Raw genomic sequence first — 19,875 nt, forward strand, 5'->3', positions numbered from 1 at the left:
ATTTAATGTAAGCCTTTTTTTATATATTTAATGTTATAAAAAAATTGTGAATATCTTATATTCTTGATTATTTCTATATACTTTCTTATCTCGCACGTTTTGTGCTTGTGGACTGTTCTATCAATGAAATATATTTTACATTCCATCCAGAGTACAAAAAGTTTAATAACGAAGATTGTAAATAATGTTTAATTGTTACACATACCAACTTAATAATATTTAATTATGTTAGTTACTACAAATTTATTTATTTTATACTTTCTACATATTAAACATCGGATGGAATTTGTATTTTAAATAATTTATTATTTTCAATTTCTTAAATTATTTATATCAAATTAACAATTATATAAATATAAATTTAAAATTAATTTTGTAAAAACAAGAAAAGCAGCTGAACTGAAAAGACTTAGAAATTCCTATTAAGCCACGAGTTAATCTAACATAAATGTATTAATTTATTTTAGAATAAAATCTTTTTCGATCCTTAACCATTTATTTGATAGACATTGTATCCCCTAACAATTATAAAAATACAAATTATTCGATCCAATCCATAGAATCGGTGACAGCATATCAATGCTGAACATGTCAGGTAACGTCCCTCCGAAACTCTTTCTTCCTCATCTCCTTTCCCATCGCCTCCGCACTCACACTCCTCTCTCTCTCCCTTACTCTTTCTTCCTCATCTCCTTTCCCATCGCCTCCGCACTCACACTCCTCTCTCTCTCCCTTTCTTCCTCATCTCCTTCCCCATCGCCTCCGCACTCACACTCCTCTCTCTCTCCCTTTCTTCCTCATCTCCTTCCCCATCGCCTCCGCACTTACACTCCTCTCTCTCCCTCCGTTCCTCTCTTTTCGCCACCGCCACCGCCACCGCATTCACAATCATTAATAATATCATCACCACCATTTATGCATGATGATTAATGAAAAATATATTTTCCTAAACTTTCTCTCCCTCCTTTCCTCCTCTCCTAAGTGTGATTTCTAACCCTTCATTGCTCTCTCTCTCAGATTTTCTTGATCCCACTTATAAAATTAATGGTAAAAGATCACATTTTACTCCCTTAATTGTTTTCCTCATTCCTCTACCACCCCTGCCACAACATGGTAAATTTCATTTATTTTAACACTCAAACTTTACTTCTTTTTTCCTTTATTTTTCTGGCAAGTTTTCCTAAAAACAAATAAATTTTTTCCCCAAGTGACCAATGTACTTTATTTTTCAAAATTTTTTTAAATTGTTTATCAAATTAACAATTATAAAAATACAAATTTAAAATTAATTTTGTAAAAACAAGAAAGGCAGCTCAACTGAACAGACTCGGTAATCCATGTTGAGCTGCTAGTTAATATTAACATAAATGCATCAAACAGGACACCGAAAAAAAATGCATCAAACAGAATAAGTCACTCAACTCGAATATAAAATCATGTCAAATTCTTACATAAATTTTTAACAGGTAAACTGTGAACATACCAACTCTGACAAAAACCAAATAAAAAACAAAACTATCAGCAATCCATGATCTTGATGTGGAAAACATCAGTTGAAAACTTTAGTTTCAGAACTCTGATGGGGAAATAACATCATCAATTTTCAAAATCATCTTGACAACTTGAGTAGCAAGCAAGATCTGTTGCTGCTTTCCAATCAAAGTTTCAAATACGTTTTGCTCACGCATGTCATTGGTGCCAACATCATTGCAGTCGATGCCAAAGTTAGGATTATTGTCCTAAAAGCAAATTTAAGGTTATTGCCATTATATTTGGGAGGATAAATTTCTGAAATTAAGTACAGATATAAAACAGCAGCCATTTTAGTTCAATCTACCTTTATTTGCTGGGACTTCACAGCAGATAACGTTTCAATAGGTTGAAGGCCGCTATTTTCAGCAAGGGCCATCGGAATGGCCTCCAATGCATCTCCAAATGCTCTGATAGCATACTGCATGGTAAAGAAAAACCAGCCATCAATAAAATTATTATATTTGATCCACTATAAGTACTGAAAGAGACTGTTTAATAGAGTTTCTAAAGGGCTCTGGCATCATTACCATACACTGAGAATATCTGTACATTGGCCATGAATAAAAAAAATACAATACCTACATGATTCAAATAATATTCATACCTGCTCTACTCCAGGGTATCTATCAGCAGCAGCTTCCACAGCAATAGAGCAGGAAATTTCAGCAGAACCACCACCATATACTATAGAATTGTTGCGGATGAGATTCCTAGCTACACACAAGGCATCATGAAGACTGCGCTTTGTCTCCTCTATGATCATTTTGTTACCTAACAAAAGAGACAACACCATTTAATTAAGCCCTATACTATATCCACGGTAACACATGTAAATTCATTGATACAGGCAATAATTAAAATAGTTTATTATTCAGATCCAGATTCAATCAAGACCAGTTTAGGAGATAATCTTCATAAAAAGATAACTAATTCTAGAAAATGCGATGCAAACCAATCAAAAGAGGGTCAAAGAGTACATGATCTCACCTCCACGAGTGAATATTGTCACAGCCCTCGAGTTTGCACAATGCTCAATGTACAGCATCCGGTCTTTTGTTGTACCAAAGGATTTTTCACGAACCACACCAGCCTTAATAAAAAGTATAATTACGTCAGTAATTCCAAATGTACAATAAAGAGAGCACATGAGTCCATAGCATATGGAATGCCACCCTATCAACGAATACAACAAGCATGGAACCACAGCCAAATGCCTTAAATCAAACACGATTGCAATAATAAAGAGTAGCCAAGTGTCCTAAATCAAACTCAATTGTAATAATAAAAATAAGCAGGTTTTGAAAACCACTAAAAAGAGTAGTATCATACCTTTCCCAGCTTTTCAGGACTCAACTCTTGGAACCTAGGCACAATTCTTCCACCTGTATTCACAAGTAGATATTTACACTGTTAATAAGAATAAAAAGCATATTGAGGAGTAGTGACAAAAGCAAAAAGTAGTAACTCATATATTCATATATATTACTAAAGCCTGGTTATTAGAGTTGATCAATTTGAAGCCTATCATTTTACTCTTCATAGGAAAGGAAAAGTTTTTTTAGACAAAAAAGAGAATGTATTACTAAAGACATACCTGTTGCAATTGCGATCAATTCCAACTCTACACCACCAACCCATCTGACAGCAGGCAAGTTCCTGTGCATTAAGAGATGATTTGCTTCATCGTCAAAGCCCCACTGGCAGATAACCAGGGTTGCACCAACATCCTGCAAACAATAAAAAAAATTTCCTTTCAATTAAATCCAAAATTCACTTTGGCAAGAACACAAGGGTTATATAACTAGCCCATTTTAAAATTTAAATCCCAATAATATCGTCTGCCAAAATATAAGGTGGCCAAGCATTCTAGTTCCCTTATAGGAAATGACCAACGGTAGGCTGGACATTAGTAATAGAAATTTGATTATGCTCAAATAAAATCATACCTTGCATTTTTGAACCATGTCATCAAAATACTGTTGTTCTTGTTTCCTTAATGTCTGGAACTTCTCAACGGTATCAATGTCCACCTTATGCTTAGTCTTTGGCTTTGGAGGCTCAAAGGGGCAAGTCAAGATTGCAATTTTAGCATCTTCAATTCGCTTTGGCATTTGTGGATGGCTCATATCCTTGTCAACAACAATTCCATATATTAACTCAGTATCCTCCAATTTACCACCAACTTTCCCTTCTACTTTAATTAGATCTAAGTTAACATCTTTCCTTTCTAGATCAGCAACAGCAAGAACAGCTTTGACAGCAATCTCAGCCAAGCTGCGCTTGCACCGATTCACACTGGAAAATTAAACAAAGAAGGACATTATAATGCTAAGAATTATCTTAAATTTTGAAATTCTGAATTAAACACAATTCAAAATCCCAGGTGTGACATCCATCATAACAAGACAAATGATTAGAACCTGGATTATATTACACTCACATTTTAGAGGACAAAGTAGTCATACAAGTTTGAATCAAAGGCTCCAAATCCGTAGGCCCAAATTCAAACTTTTTAGCAATATTCTCCAGGTGGTCAACAGCAATCCTCGATGCCATTTCATAGCCCTCGGCAACCCTAATTGGATGAATTCCACGTTCCAAGAGCCGCTCAGCTTGCTCCAGAAGAGCACCAGCCATAACAACAACTCCAGTAGTTCCATCCCCAATTTCATAATCCTGACTCCGGGACAGCTCAACCATCAGTTTAGCAATCTGGTTGTCAACATCCATCTGCTCCAAGATTGTTGCTCCATCATTCGCTGCAAACAAGAAATGTCACTAGTTAGTGGCAGCAACAAACAAAAATGCTACCAATAACCATATCTCAACAAAACATCACAAAGCTTCTAAAGATAAAATTGCAAAAAAGTGTCTTAGATTTCCCAATCTGAGTTTCAAATTAACAAGACATGTGTCGATTTCAGGTCTCAAGACACTTCAATCACACCCACACTTATTAAGTTCGTAAAACCTTAAAAAGCAACCACATTTACACAATCCAAAATTTTCCACTCAAAACTTCACCGGCTCCGGGAAGTTACTACACAGTACACACAACATGCCTTTTACTTCAAAATTTAAAGTCATCCAACACAAACTGCACCCAAATCTACAGGAATTAATTGCATTTCGCTTAATCAAAAACACTGCACAGTTCAAAGTAAAACCAAAAATAACTTTCGATATATTTAACACTTCATGCCTAACCTAAAGTACAAAATGGCTAAATTTTCGCTTCCTAGTTCCTAGAGCTCATGGATCACTATCAAAACAAGAAAAAAAAAACAGAGAGCAAAAATGGAAAGCAAAAGTGTCTAAAACAGAAACTCGAAAAAAAAAAGACAAATCAGAGCAGAAAAAAGAAAAGGCGGCACCATTAATTATTTTTGAAAAAAAAAAAGGTAAAAAATCTGAAAGAAATAAACAGAAAAGAAAAAAGGTGGTTATGGTTGTTAGAACTGACTGATGATGACGTCGCCGTCGGGGCTCTGGAGCATCTTGTCCATGCCTTTAGGGCCAAGGGAGGTGCGAAGGATGCGGGCGACGGCTTTGCCGGCGGAGATGTTGGCCTTCTGTGCATCGAGTCCTCTCAGTCTGCTCTTCTGTTCTTGCTCCTTCAGTATAATGAACGGCCTCCCGAACTCGTCGAAAGCCAGCGCCATTTCTCAACTCTCTCTCTCTCTCTCTCTCACACGATCTTCTTTGAATCTTCGAGATTTGGCGGAGAGAGTGAAGAGACGCGAACAGTGCAGAAGGTTACTCTGTGTGTGTGTGTGTGAAGTTGCTTTTGGTGGTTCTTGTGTTTCTCTCTCCGTTTTTGGAGGAAAAAAAGCCCTAACCCTCTCTTGACTCGTTGCTGCTGCAGATGTTATATGTATGCTTCCCATCTCTAAATTTTCAATTATTTCTCTACGTTGTATGTTTTTCATTTTTTCACTTATGTTTTTGGTGTGGAATGGATACAGCAAATGAGGGACGTGTGAGCCCCATGAATAGAGAGACGTAAAAGCCCAATGGGCTTACGACCGGTATTTATCCATGTCATTATGTTTTATATATACTAGCCGATCAAAAAAACAAGATTTATATATATTATACTAGCGTTGCAGAGGTTCATATTTAGAGTATAATTAAGATCAATTAATATTATTTAACATATTTAAATATTTATTATAAAATATTATATTTTTATTATTTCGATTTTTTAGTATTTATAAATATCTTTTATATTGTATCATTTCACACAACTTGATTATACACAAATTCTTTTTTTAGTGTTTTCTCTTGAATACACACAAACTCATCTCAGTTTCTGTTTATGGTCCACCTGTCGTAAAAAGTAACTCCATATCAGCTTTTGCGTCATAAACAGTAAATAGGAACTCAAAACATCTCTCTCTTCTCCATTAGGAGGAACTAACTTTAGTTCGTATTGTGGTCCCACTTAATTAATTAATTAAAATACTTGAAATTAATGTAATTAATTTTTTTTAATAATGTAATTTAAATATTTAAATTTAAAAATAATTCACTATTAAAAGATATTAATATTAAATAAATTCATATATAACAATAATACACAATAGATAATTCGGGATTACACTAATTTGTAAAATTATTTAATATAAAGAAAAACATAATTAAACTCTATAGTTGACGACAAGCATTGTGAAATTGTCATATGTGTTCAATCAATTCCTCCTTCAATTGTCTATGCTGCTGCCTATTTTGAAGTTGGGCATTTCTTTGGAGAAATTGATAGTATGGTGCAAAATCTTCCTCTCCCAACTAAGGTTGTGATAAGTCATTTTCAACATCATCATACTCTAAGTATTGAGCAAAATTTCCTGCATAAAAGTGTGAAAATGGAATTATATCTAAGTGGTATATATAGAGTAACAAAATATTAATTTATTAATAATAACGGTAACATAATAACGGCTATTTTTACTACGGCTAGTTTTGGAACGGCTAAATTAATATAATAATATAAATATAAATAATATTTAATATTAATTATGATATAAATAATTAATATAAATTATTAATTAAATAAAAATTTAATTATTTAATTTATTTAATTATTATCATTATTAATTAAATAAAAATATCAATATTTAATTTAATTAGTCATTATAATTATTATTTAATTATATAATATAATTATTTAATTAATTAATATTTTATATAATTATTTATTTTTTATTTTACTTGCCATTTGGCAATTGTGTATTGGTTAATGGGAATCCCTGTTCAGAGGGACTTCCTCATTTTGAATTGCGTGAAGGAACTCAAGTGAGTTCCTCTTCAACGCCCATCTCTTTTTTTTTCTCTGACAACACAGTAAGAGGGCTCTAAAGTTTTGCCCGTTGGAGATGCTCTTACATTTTTTAACATAATATCAAAAAATTCTCCTTAAAAAAATTTCTTCTGGTAAAATCATCAAATTTTTTTTAGAGAACAGATCGTGCATATGAATAGCAAAATATTACAGAAACACAATCCAATGTGCCAGATATAAGGAAGAAACAAAATTCAATATAGAATAGATAAATAAGTGCTGCATCACTACTATAAATCATGTATCCAAACTCCCACTACCACTTAACCTCTATATTCCAAGACCAGAACAAAAAAAATAAGCATTTTCATTATCAACTTTTCTCAAAAGATATTACTAATTACAATCTTCAAAGTATGAGAATAAATTTATGCACCATATAACATAATGCAATAAGTAGAGAGATATCAAATTAGTACTTCATATAAACACTTCACATTTGATTATCAAGATCCTCTTCCTCATTTTCATACTCTCCTTTTTCATGGGCAATTACATTCTGATATTGCTGATATTCAGAGACAAAATCATTCATGTTGCTTTCTGCTTGTATAAATTTCATTTCATTCACTAGTGTACCAATACAAGAAAGCCTTTCTCCTAAACATGACAGTGAATTGTTCATTCACCTTCCTAAACATCTCCTGAATGGAGGGTGAATTACCAATGAAAGTCGAAATCATGGTAAATTCCCTTTGTGCAATGTCACAGACACTTGACTTCACATTGTTTGGGATCCTTTCAACAAAGTAGGAAGAATTTTTGTTCTGAACATTAATCATTTGTTCCTCCTTTTTTTTGTGCTCATCTTGCCCATGAACATTACAGAAGTAGTCAAGTAACAACCATGCCTTAGATCAGTCGCACACATCATATTTTTGGCATCCCATATTTGCTGAGTAAATTCTGGGACTGTCAATGTACAGTACTACTGGGAGCCACGGAAACTAAGGGGTGCAAAGCCAACTATGAAGAAGTGCAGTCGGAGGAATGGAATGAGATTTATAGCTAATTTTTAGACGTCAAAGCTAAGTTGACCGGGGAATAGAAGGCAACAAGTGACTCCACTCATGGTTGCTGAGATCAGTGTAAACTTATTTTAGCGAAAGCATTAACTAGGATGTTAAAAGTTGTAATTTTCATACTTTGATTGGTTGCCATAACGAGTTATGGTTATAGTAGAGTTGAACTTCAAGACTGGTTTCTCTCCCTTTTTTTTCTTCCAGACGTTCATCAAGATGGTAGTTTCTCAATATTTTTCAGTGAGTGGAAACTGTAAAGACGTCGTGTGTAGAGGCAAAGAGAGGACCATCTTTATATGTGTTAGTATCTTTAAATCTAATGCGTCCATCAAACATTAGCATTAACGGATGAGATTAAGTCATTAATAATTTATAAAAATTACAATTAGGCTACAATAGAAGTTTAAATTATAATAAACTTCCAACATTCTCCCACTTGGTCTAAGTGTAATCATGTTTTCACACGTTACATAATTGCTTTAATATGGTAAAATACTTTGTGTGAGTTATGGCAGTTATACATTTAATATGGAACACATTTCCTTCCATATACTACAACCACTAGCCAGGGACGGATCCAAGAATCTAAGAGTGGAGGGGTCGAAAATTAAAATCTTGTATAATCAAATCTAATACTATATATTTGATAATAGATATACTTATAATTAGTTTTTTAATTAAAAAATTAATAAATACTTGTCAAATAAAAGAATTATCTCAAATTTTATAATTTTTTCATAATTTTTTTATGATTTTACATCTAATAAAATATAAAATTATCTATTTTTAAATATTTTGTTAATTAATTTACTTTATTAAGTATTTATGTGACAGCACAGTAGGTTATATTTTTATGTCTTATATCATTAAAAAATATGATATAAAACAATATAAATTAATTGCACTAACAATTTTGTTATGTCAATTTAAAATATATTAAAGTATTTTTATATAATAATAAGAGTAAAAATTAATTAAAAAATAATAAAAAAGAAACAACTAAATAAAATTAGAAAAAAATATTATTATAAATAATATTAAAATATTTTTTATATGATTATAAATGTTAAAATTAATCTTAAAAAAAGAGATGTAAAAAAAATTCTAAATTAAATAGAAAATACAAATAATATAAATATATGTAAAGAAATTTAAATCCTAATACATAAAGAATAGTAACTTTTTTATTATCATTATATTATTAAATTTTACTCTATATAATACATCTATTATAATAGTATATAAGTTTTTAAAATTTGTTGCGGGGCCAAGACCACTACTTGTCCCCCCTTGAGTCCGTCCCTGCCACTAGCATCTTACTATACAAGTTACATAAATAACACAATTTTATACATAAAGTTTCTAGATCATTATGTTATAACTCATAAATAATATTACTTTAACTAGAAACAACAAACTATCAATGTTCAAAAAATACATAAATAAATATAGTGAGCTCAGAGTGTTAGCATCATTCAAAAGAATCAAGACTCATTCTATGTACATGTTCCTTAAATGCCTTTGGTTGCAATTCTTTAGTCAATGGATCGGCAATCATAAGTTCTGTTTTAACATGTTTTATGGACACTCTTTGTTTCCGAACTTCTTCCTTAACGCCAAAATACTTTATTTTCATATGTTTGGCACCTTTAGAGTATCTATCATTCTTGGAGAAAAATACTGCTGCAGAATTATCATAATAAATTTTTAATGGCCTTGCAATTGAGTCAACAATGCTAAGTCTTGAAATAAAATTTCGCAGCCATAAAGCTGGATTTGTAGCTTCAAAACATGCTACAAATTCTGCCTCCATAGTAGATGTTGCCACAACACCTTGCTTGGAGCTTTTCCATGATATGGCAGCTTCTCCAAATAAGAATAAGTAGTCAAATGTAGACTTTTTTTATGTCAGCATATCCACCAAAATTTGAATATGAATAACCAATTACTTCTAATTGGCTGTACCTTTTATACATGAGCATATAATTCTTTGTACCTTGAAGATATCTTATAACCTTCTTTGCAGCTTTCCAATGATCCATTCCAGGATTACTTTGATACCTTCCAAGCATTCTTACTGCAAACCAAATGTCCGATTTTGTGCAAGTTTGCACATACATAAGACTTCCCACTACAGAACTATATGGAATTCCTTCCATTCGCTTCTGTTCTATGTCATTTTTTGGGCATTGCATAAGACTAAATTTGTCCCTTTTTTAAATTGGTACAATTCATGCAGAACACTTTTTCATGTTGAACCTTTCTAGAACTTTATTTATATAGGCCTTCTGAGACAATTCTAACAATCCTTGTGATTTATCACAAAAAATTTTAATTCCTATCACATAGGATGCCTCTCCCATATCTTTCATTTCAAAGTTTCTAGAAAGATATTCTTTAGTCTCACGCAACATTTCCAAATTATTTGTTGTAAGCAAAATATCATCAACATATAAAACTAGAAAGATAAACCTACTCCCACTAACCTTTTGGTATATGCATACATCAACAACATTTTCTTCAAAACTGAAAGAAAGAATGGTATTACTAAACTTAATATACCATTGTCGTGAGACTTGTTTTAGTCCATATATTGATTTCTTAAGTTTATACACCATACGACCTTTACCTTCGGTTGGAAAACCTTCAGGTTGATCCATATAAACTTTTTCATCAAGAATATCATTCAGAAAGGCAGTTTTTACATCCATTTGATGTAACTCTAAATCATAATGAGTCACAAGTGCCATAATGATACACAATGAATCTTTCTTAGAAACAGGTGAAAATATTTCTTTATAATCAACACCACTCTTTTGAGTAAATCCCTTAGCAACAAGTCTAGTTTTATATCGTTCAACATTGCCTTTTGAGTCTCGCTTAACTTTGAAGACCCATTTACAACTAATACATTTAGCACCTTCTGGCAATGCAACAATATCCCAAAATTTGTTATATTCCATGGATTTTAACTCTTCTTTCATGACATCAATCCATTTTTCTGAATCATCACTATTTATGGCTTGTATAAATGAAACTGGATCTTTAGATATTCCAATATCTTCTTCTTGTAAATAAGTCTCATAATAGCTTGGAATAGCTGACTTTCTTTTCCTTAGAGATCTCCTCAATGGTATTTTTTAAGACTCATTTCTTTATGATATTTGTGAGTTAGTTTCTTCATTGGGAGCATTATCATTCAAATCTTGTTCATCACTATTAATGTGTTCAACAATAGTTAGAACAACTCTTTGAGTAGGTGTGGATAAAGGAACACTAACATGTATAGGAACATTAACTTTAATTTCTTTTATTTCTACATTTTGATGATTTTCACTCCCACTAATTTCACCATTTTCAAAGAATTTTGCATTACCAGTTTCTACAATTTTTGGACTATGGTTTGGACAATAAAAAATATACCCTTTAGACTTCTCTGGATAGCCAATAAAATAGCCGCTCATTGTTCGAGAATCTAATTTATTTTCTTGTGGATTAAATATTCTTGCTTCTGTTGGACAACCCTAAACATGTAAATGCCGTAAACTAGGTTTTCTATTAGTTCGTAACTCAAAAGGAGTCTTCGGAACAGCTTTATTAGGAATTCTATTTAGCAAATACATCGCAGTCTTTAATGCATACATCCACAAGATACTTCTAACCATATCCATTAACGTTCGATTACGCCTTTCTGCCACACCATTTTGTTACGGTGTGTATGGCATTGTGTATTGTGCACATATGCCATGTCTTTCTAAAAGTTTTGCAATTGGACCAGGACATTGTCCTGTTTCATTATGTTTTCCATAATATTCACCACCTCTATCTGACCTAATAACTTTCACCTTTTTGTCTAATTGCCGTTCAACTTCTTTAATATAAATCTCAATAGCATCAACTGCTTGAGACTTTTCTTTAAGCTAATAGACATATTCATAATGTGAAAAGTCATCAATAAAAGTGATAAAATATTTTTCTCCACCAATAGATGGAGCATCAAAAGGTCCACATACATCAGTGTGTATAATTTCAAGAAGCTGACTATTTCTTATGGTACCTTTCTTGTTTTGTTTGGTTTGTTTTTCCTTAATACAATCCACACATAAACGAAGATCAGTAAATTTTAAATTTTGTAAAATCTCATTCTTTACTAATCTTTCTATTCTTTTCTTGGATATGTGACCCAAGCGTTTATGCCACAAAAATGCAGAACTTTTTTTAGGCGTATTTGGCCTAACTACATCATTCTGGTACTCAATAAGTAAGGATTCAGAAATTTGATCAAGAAGTTTTAATCTATATAAGCCATCAATTAAAACACCATAACCAACAATATTAGAATTTTTAAATAAATTAAAACAACCATGTCCACCATTAAAAGAAAAACTACAATTGTCCAACTTTGAAACAGAAACTAAATTCCTAGACATTGAAGGTACATAAAAAGTCTTAGGTAAATCTAAATGAAAGCTTGTATCCAATACCAAATAATAAGTTCATATTCCTTCAATTAGTGCTTTCACACAGTTTTTCATGTAGAGAAATATCTTACTTTGGCTTGTGGTTTGGATTGTAAGGAATCTCTGCATTACATTAGATACATGAGTTGTAGCACCAGAATAAAGCCACCAAGAATTATGAGGAATATCAATTAAATTTGATTCATAAGTACATACATATGTTTCAAATATACCTTTCTTTTCGAACCATGCCTTACGTTTAGGACAATCCTTTTGGAAATCTCCTTTCTTCTTACAGAAATGACACTGTTTTGTATTGGCATGTCCTTTCTTCTTAAAATTCTTGGGCTTTGTCTTTAATTTCTTTTCTGATTTGCCAGCTCCTTGAACTAAGTTGACAGAATGGCCACCACAATTTGTAAGTCTATTTTCTTCCTGTATGAGCTTTCCAATCAATTCATTAACGTCTCATTTTTCCTTCATGACATTATAATTAATTTGAAAAGCTCCATACTCAGAAGGTAGTGAGTTCAAAATGAACTGCATCATAAAAGGAGTCATCAACTGTCATACCCAGTGACTCTAATTTTGCAGCAATATTAGTCATCTCAATAGTATGCTCTTGCATGCTCTTAGACCCATCAAATTTCATGGCCGTGAGTTGTGACATTAATGTACTAGTGAGTGACTTATCAGCAGAATAGAAGTGGTCTTCCATAAACGCAAGATATTCTTTAGCATTTTCTGTTTGTGGAAGGGTAGTCTTAATATTGTTTATAGTAGTCATTCGCATAAACATAAGGCTTAATCTGTTAGAACGTTCCCATGTCTTAACAGTCTGTTTGGATACCTTTAAATGATGGAATTAAAATTCAATTCCATCAAGAAATGAATTCTTAAAGAAATGGAATTCAATTTCATAGTTTGGAACAACTAACTCATTTAATGAGATAGAATTGATTTCATTTTTTGGAATGACTTGTTGATGAATTACATTATTTCTCTAAGACATTTTTACCCCTCAATAAATATTAAGTATACTGTTATTTATCAATTAAATTAGATAATATAATTATATAAATCACTTATAAGTAAAATTGGTCTAACACAACCTCACCAATTAGATCCATCTCACCCATGAAATCATGATAGGTGGAATTTTTTTAAAAATGAGAAATTTAAATTATTTTAAAAAAATCAACATCTCATAACTTTTTATTTTTTTTTCTATAATCATATTTGTGTGTGATTATGACACTCATTTGATATGATCATGTTTTTGTTAAAAAATAGTAAAATTAAAAATGAGATAACCCCATAAATCATAAACATAACAAAGTTTAATTTAAAACAAAATACTCATAATCCATGTCAATAAATCAACCTCACATGACCCTCATAGAAGTTTTGAGTTTCCATCACGCTAAACATAACATAAAAGTCTAAATAGTAGAGATTTCATCATACTAAGTATAACATAAAAAGGGAACATTAGTTTAAATCTAAAAACATTGCCACAAATTTCTAAAACTCAAAATTCATTTTCCTCTCAACCATTCAAGACGAAGCTCTTCCGGTAAGCCAAAAAATACTCCAAGAAGAGTAAGATGAGTAACAAGCAATTCAAGAGCTTCACAAAATGAGTGGCCCTGCAAACCTAATTTAGTTAAAGTTTTCCTCATATCAGATGTCTTCCAAACTTCAGGATGCGAACTTATGATAGCATTTGCAATATCTTTAATTGCCATAGTCATGTCTTTCATATCTTGGGAATACTCGTCTATTATTGCCACTTTTCTTTATTTACCTTTAGCAAATGAGGTATTAGACACCAATGGAATAGATGATGGTGGAGCTTATGAGGTTGGGCTTGCTGGCATACTTTCATAATCAAAGGAATTAAAATTCTCCAAATGCACCTCATTGTTTGCTTGCATTTCATCAATGTCATCAATATTAACGTGTGTATCTTCCTTTTCCTATCTTCTCAGTTTTTGTTTACCAGTCTCAACCAACATTCCATTTGCTATATCTTTATCATAAATCTCTTTAAGAATTTCCAAATGAAAAAGATGTTTTTCTCTAATAGCTTTAAATTTAGAATTTGCCTATACAAAAATCAATAAAATAATTCATATCAAAATATCAAATAAAATAAATAATATTAATATTAAAATAGACAAATATATATATATATATAAAGAAAATATACATACTGAGCATAAAGATTTTCACACATCAGGTATAGCTTCAAATGTTTTGGTTGTATCATTCCATCCTACCCCGATCTTTTGATTAATTTCTTTTGCTAAAATCATTTGTTCTTTGAGAGTCTTCAAACGATTTAGAACTTTACTCTTATTAATGCTCACAGAAAATTTTTCATTAATTTTCTCCACCACCTTTCTATAAGATTCAGCCGAAAAAGCTCTATCTTCCTTTTGACCCTTATTCTTTTGCTCCTTAAGAACTTCAAGCATTAAGCCATCCATTTCCATGGTCCATTTAAAGTAGGTATCACACTCATTTTTTCTTTAACATCACTAACTTTTTCGGAATCCATATCACCACCTATTGTTATATCACAAGTAAAAAAAGTAGAAGTACAATTATTACAATAAATCTAAATTAAAATAATAAACAATAATTTATTAAATAAATACATTACATAAAATTGAATTATTTAACTTATTTCACAAATAACAAGAGTATATGATATATGTAAATCTAACTAATACATAAACTCATGTTAAATTCAAAGCAACCAGAATAAACAAATGTTCACACGTACACAAAATAATAAGAAATTAATGTTGTCTACGAATATAATCATTCCACATTTCCACGGCTATAGTATCCCTCAAAATCTCTCCCTTTCGTCCATCTTTTCCTCTAGCAATGTTTTCACGACTTGCTCTATCTTCAGGTACATTATTCATTAGATCTCTATCAACTTATGCAATAATTTCTTCATCAGGATCAAAATCCATTAAGAACTTATGCAAAATACAACAAGCTATGATGATTTCACTGACTGTGTCTACATTATATCTAGACATCTTTGACAGGATTAAAAATCTATTCTTCAAGACACCAAAAGCTCTTTCAATTGCATTGCGCAATGAAAAATGTCTTAAGTTAAACAACTCTTTTGAATTTTCAGGAGGATGTCGAGAATATTCCCTTAAATAATATTGAGTACTTCGATATGGAGTGATGAACTCCGACCTCAACATATAATCAGCATCAGCTAGGTAAAATTTACCTAAAACAAATTGTAAAATACATATGTAAATATTATAAGTTTTTTAAAAATATACAATAACAACAAATTTATATTTGGAAAAATGATAAAATACCTTGAGGAACATTTAGATTATCTTCATTATGAATTGCATTTTCTAAAATTCTTGAATCTGAAGCGGAGCCCTCCCACCCAGGTAAGACATAAGTAAATTTCAAATCAAATGTGCAAGCTGCCAATACATTCATGGTAGGAAAACATTTTCTTCCTCTATACCTTGACACATCTTCTTTAGGAACCTTAACTCGGATATGTGCTCCATCCAAAGCACCAATACAATTCTAAAGTTTCAACATAAATTAATAGTTACGACCATGTGTTAGTACAAAAATTTATTAAAAAGTTTACATTTATACAAAAAATATACCTTGAAGTAAGGATAAAATCTTCCTCCACTATTGAATATTTCAGGTGGGACAGTTGAGCCGTTCACTTGAACTAAAAATTGATCCTCTAAGGTTATTATAGTTCTAAGGACTTGGTGAAAATGTCGACTAATAGTCTCAGTAGACCGACGAAAGAATAAACCTTCTGCCCGAGTACTTGAATGACCACTTAAAATATGTAAAAACTTTGCCACTTGCTCTTCAACAATACTATATTGGTTATCTCTAAGAAGCCCTCGTTGACGAAGTATTGCAACTAATATAGTGAAAACATCATAACTCATACGTATTATAGAACGTGAGTTATAATGTGTTTCTAATTGAGCAATCAATTCTCGACGTATTTGTTCTCTACTATGACGTTGAGATTGGGTGATTGATCTTTCAATACAAGACATTTGCCGAATCATATATCGCATACAAGCCAAATAGCCTGCAAAAGTAACTATGGCTAAAATTGCATTTATTTCAGATTCTATCGTATTAGATACCTACATAATATCAAAGTAATAAAGAAACGGTATGTTGATGATAATAAAGAAACGGAATGACATTGCATTGGATAGGAAAAGGATACATGTTTAAAGAAAGAAACTTACTTTCCTCTTATACCCAAAAGAACCATCGCATGAAAGGGGTGACATCACAATCACAAACCCATACAAAAGCCTTGAAAATTAATTAACAGTAAAAGGCTCAAAACAAAATAGCCATTCCATCCAAATTTGTAATCCATGTGTCAAAATATCTTTAATTGAGTCCTATCCAATTTAACATGGGAACAACAAAATAATCTATAATGAAATAGCCTGTGATTTACATAAAACAATACACCACACTATAACAATCACCAAACAGTAGCAACAAAACCAATTATACATGAGAACTGCGGGCTAAAAATAAAATCATAAGTTGTTGTGGGTATGAGCATAAAGAAATGATCAGTCATCAAACAGATTGGAATCGCGTGCTCAAAATAAAAACAAAGATTGAAGATTATGACCATCAGCAATAACAAGCCAAAAAATCATGACAATTTATGGAACTAGAAATCAAATTAGACATTTCATCAAACAGATTGTGCACATTAAACAAATACACAAATCTAGAGTATGGGTAACAAATTTTTTCCAAAGTAATCAACATTCTCCTACCTCTAATTCCAGCTCCTAGCAATTGACATAGTGAAGAGCTTGCATTGCTCAAAGAGGAAGGCTTCACGGCACTGCAACAAAGAGCTTGCACCTTATCAGAGAATGGTAAAAGTAGTGAACAACCCTGACGAACACGAAAAGGGCTTCACGGTGTGCAGCTTCAATCCTCCAATAAATAAGCAAAGTAGGGTTTAAGAAAGTGAAGGGATTATGAAATATTATAATTTGGATAGGGGTATTTTTGATATTGCACAGTTTAAGTGAGATTTAGGTGAGAATTGATTTTGAAATCAGAACAAAGCAGGTCTGATTTGTAAATTGGGGTAAAATGAGAATTGGAATTCTCACCGGAATTCAACTTCATGTTTTTTTTTCTATTCCAAAGCAAGGAATAGAATTCAATTCATCTATGATTTGAAATCAGATACATTCCAAATAGGCTGTAAGTGCATACTTTTTATCCTCATCATTGTCATCAGTGACAATGGCTTTCTCTTCTAAAAGTGACAAGTTAAGATCCAAAAGACCTAAATGGAACTTCACTTGTTCACTCCATTCATAGAAGTTTAAACCATTAAACATGGTAACAAATGAAGCTTGTGAATGAATTGAAATACCTGTCATTTAATCATACAATGCTCATATTAAGTTTAATTTTATCATCTACTCAGATTACACAGAACATAACAAAGCATATTACAGTTCACCTTTGGGTAAAATTCTATAATATGCTAACATATTAACATACAAATAAATGCCATATTTATCATACTTGAAGATTAAAATTCTCTGCCAAATACATATACCATCTTTGGACAATACATATATTTGACCGAAGAATAATAAATTTTCTTGTTCAAGTCTATTAATAATAGAAGAGATTTCCTTTGAGTAAATCTAATTCTAAAATTAATTAACACATTATTAACTATACTGGCATTTTACGTTATAACTTGGTCACTTTGGTTTACACAAGCAGTAAAAATATTTTTTGCTCTGTTTATTTTTGTTTAGTTCATGTTAGTTGTGACACTCTACTTGCTCCACTTCTATTGTGTTGAGCTATTTGCTTTCAAAAAAAAATATTTATAGACTTTTCATAAAATTAAAGTACATTACATACTCAAAATAATTTCGTAATTGTCATCAACACTAAACATAAACTCAAAATTAAATTCATAATGAGTATAATTTATGGTCAAATTAAAATATTCAAAAGAAAACATATAGAATATATACAACCATAAATATGCAGTTTTTGATGGCATGAAATTTGAAACTCAAATAAAATCCAATTATAAATAATTAATCAGAAACATCATGGACATCATAATTAGATCAGAGAAAATCACATACTTTCAAAACACATGCTCTGATACCACATGTAAACTTATTTTAGCGGAAGCATTAACTAGGATCTTAAAAGTTGTGATTTTCATACCTGGATTGGTTGCCATAACGAGTCTTGGTTACGGTAGACTTGAACTTCAAGACTGGTTTCTCTCCCTTTCCTTTCTTACAGACGTTCATCAAGATGGCAGTTTCTCAATATTTTTCAGTGAGTGAAAACCGTAAAGACATCGTGTGTAGAGGCAGAGAGAGGACCATCTTTATATGTGTTATTACCTTTAAATCTAATGCGTCCATCAAACATTAGCATTAACGGATGAGATTAAGTCATTAATAATTTATAAAAATTACAATTAGGCCACAATAGAAGTTTAAATTACAATAAATTTCCAACAATCAGGTGGTTCAAGTCACCAAAACTAGGAGTGGTCAACTCAAAGGTCCTGAAGCAGATATCATAGAGGACTTCATTATCCAGAACCATACATTCATCAATGTTCTCAACCAACTGATGAACAGAGAGAGTGGTCAACCTAATTATATTTTTCGTCACCTTTCGATAGTTTGCGATCTCTTTGCACTTTGCCACTTTTTGGGCAGTTGGTCATTCTAAAATGATAACATAGTCATGATATTTTTTTACACTTCTTCTCTATGCCATTTTGTCTTGTCTTTTGTCATTCCTTTGATACTTTTTCACTTCACTGATTAGCCTATCCTCTCCGTCTTGTATCTTTTCGACTCTAATAAATCAAACACTCATCCGCTGCCTACCTATTTCCATGGAGAAATTATATGTTTTTTTTATCATTTTTTGGCAGTTCGTCATCCTCTGACATTTTGCCATCTCTTCGCAGTTTACCACTTTTCGGCAGTTTTTGAAAAATTCGCCATCATTTCTGTAATTTTTTGGCAGTTCATCATTCTTTTGTCAGTTTCTTCTGCGCTTCCTTGCATCGTCTGCACTTCCTTGCGGCTAGATGTGTTCGCGGTGCAGTTTGGTTCGGTTTTAAGGAAAAAAAGTCATCCGATCCGAATGTTTAATTTATGTGCGGTGTGATTTGGATTGGATAAACTTTTTTTAGAAATCCGATCCGATCCAATTACACGCGGTTTGGATTTGCGGTTTTTTAAAGAAAAAAATTAAATACATATAACAAGTCTCAACATCAAATTTTAAATAACCAACAATGACATAACAAGTCTTAACAATATCTTAAAAAGTCAACGATAATATAACAATAGAAATAGAACTAAAGGTTAGTTAAAATAAATAAATAAATAATATTTTAAACATAAAATATTTATTAGATAATAATAATACA

General features: G+C 31.7%; 1 protein-coding gene and 1 pseudogene across 1 annotated transcript; one reads left to right on the top strand and one right to left on the bottom strand.

Moving 5' to 3' along the window:
• Positions 1-1,395: 1,395 nt before the first annotated feature.
• On the bottom strand, positions 1,396-5,485 carry LOC112715102 (T-complex protein 1 subunit epsilon). Its single transcript, XM_025766858.3, has 9 exons — positions 4,997-5,485; positions 3,974-4,292; positions 3,480-3,828; positions 3,128-3,260; positions 2,863-2,915; positions 2,521-2,623; positions 2,138-2,304; positions 1,838-1,951; positions 1,396-1,739 (listed from the first exon to the last, which is right to left on the bottom strand). The coding sequence occupies exons 1-9, from the start codon at positions 5,193-5,195 to the stop codon at positions 1,569-1,571; spliced, it is 1,608 nt and encodes a 535-aa protein (XP_025622643.1). The 5' UTR covers positions 5,196-5,485; the 3' UTR covers positions 1,396-1,568.
• A 1,922-nt stretch (positions 5,486-7,407) lies between these two features.
• LOC112718163 (uncharacterized) lies at positions 7,408-7,716 on the top strand (annotated as a pseudogene).
• The last annotated feature ends 12,159 nt before the right edge of the window (positions 7,717-19,875 follow it).

Source organism: Arachis hypogaea, chromosome 10 (assembly GCF_003086295.3).
Source record: "Arachis hypogaea cultivar Tifrunner chromosome 10, arahy.Tifrunner.gnm2.J5K5, whole genome shotgun sequence".
In the NCBI taxonomy this organism is placed as follows: Eukaryota; Viridiplantae; Streptophyta; class Magnoliopsida; order Fabales; family Fabaceae; genus Arachis; species Arachis hypogaea.

Bases quoted from the DNA above. Each gene is read 5' to 3' on its own strand.
- LOC112715102 (XM_025766858.3), bottom strand. From the start codon at position 5,195: ATGGCGCTGGCTTTCGACGAGTTCGGGAGGCCGTTCATTATACTGAAG. The intron at 4,293-4,996 runs GTCAGTTCTAAC...TCTTGTTTGCAG, and splicing joins CGACGGCGACGTCATCATCA to CGAATGATGGAGCAACAATC. The intron at 2,305-2,520 runs GTGAGATCATGT...CTCTTTTGTTAG, and splicing joins GACAATATTCACTCGTGGAG to GTAACAAAATGATCATAGAG.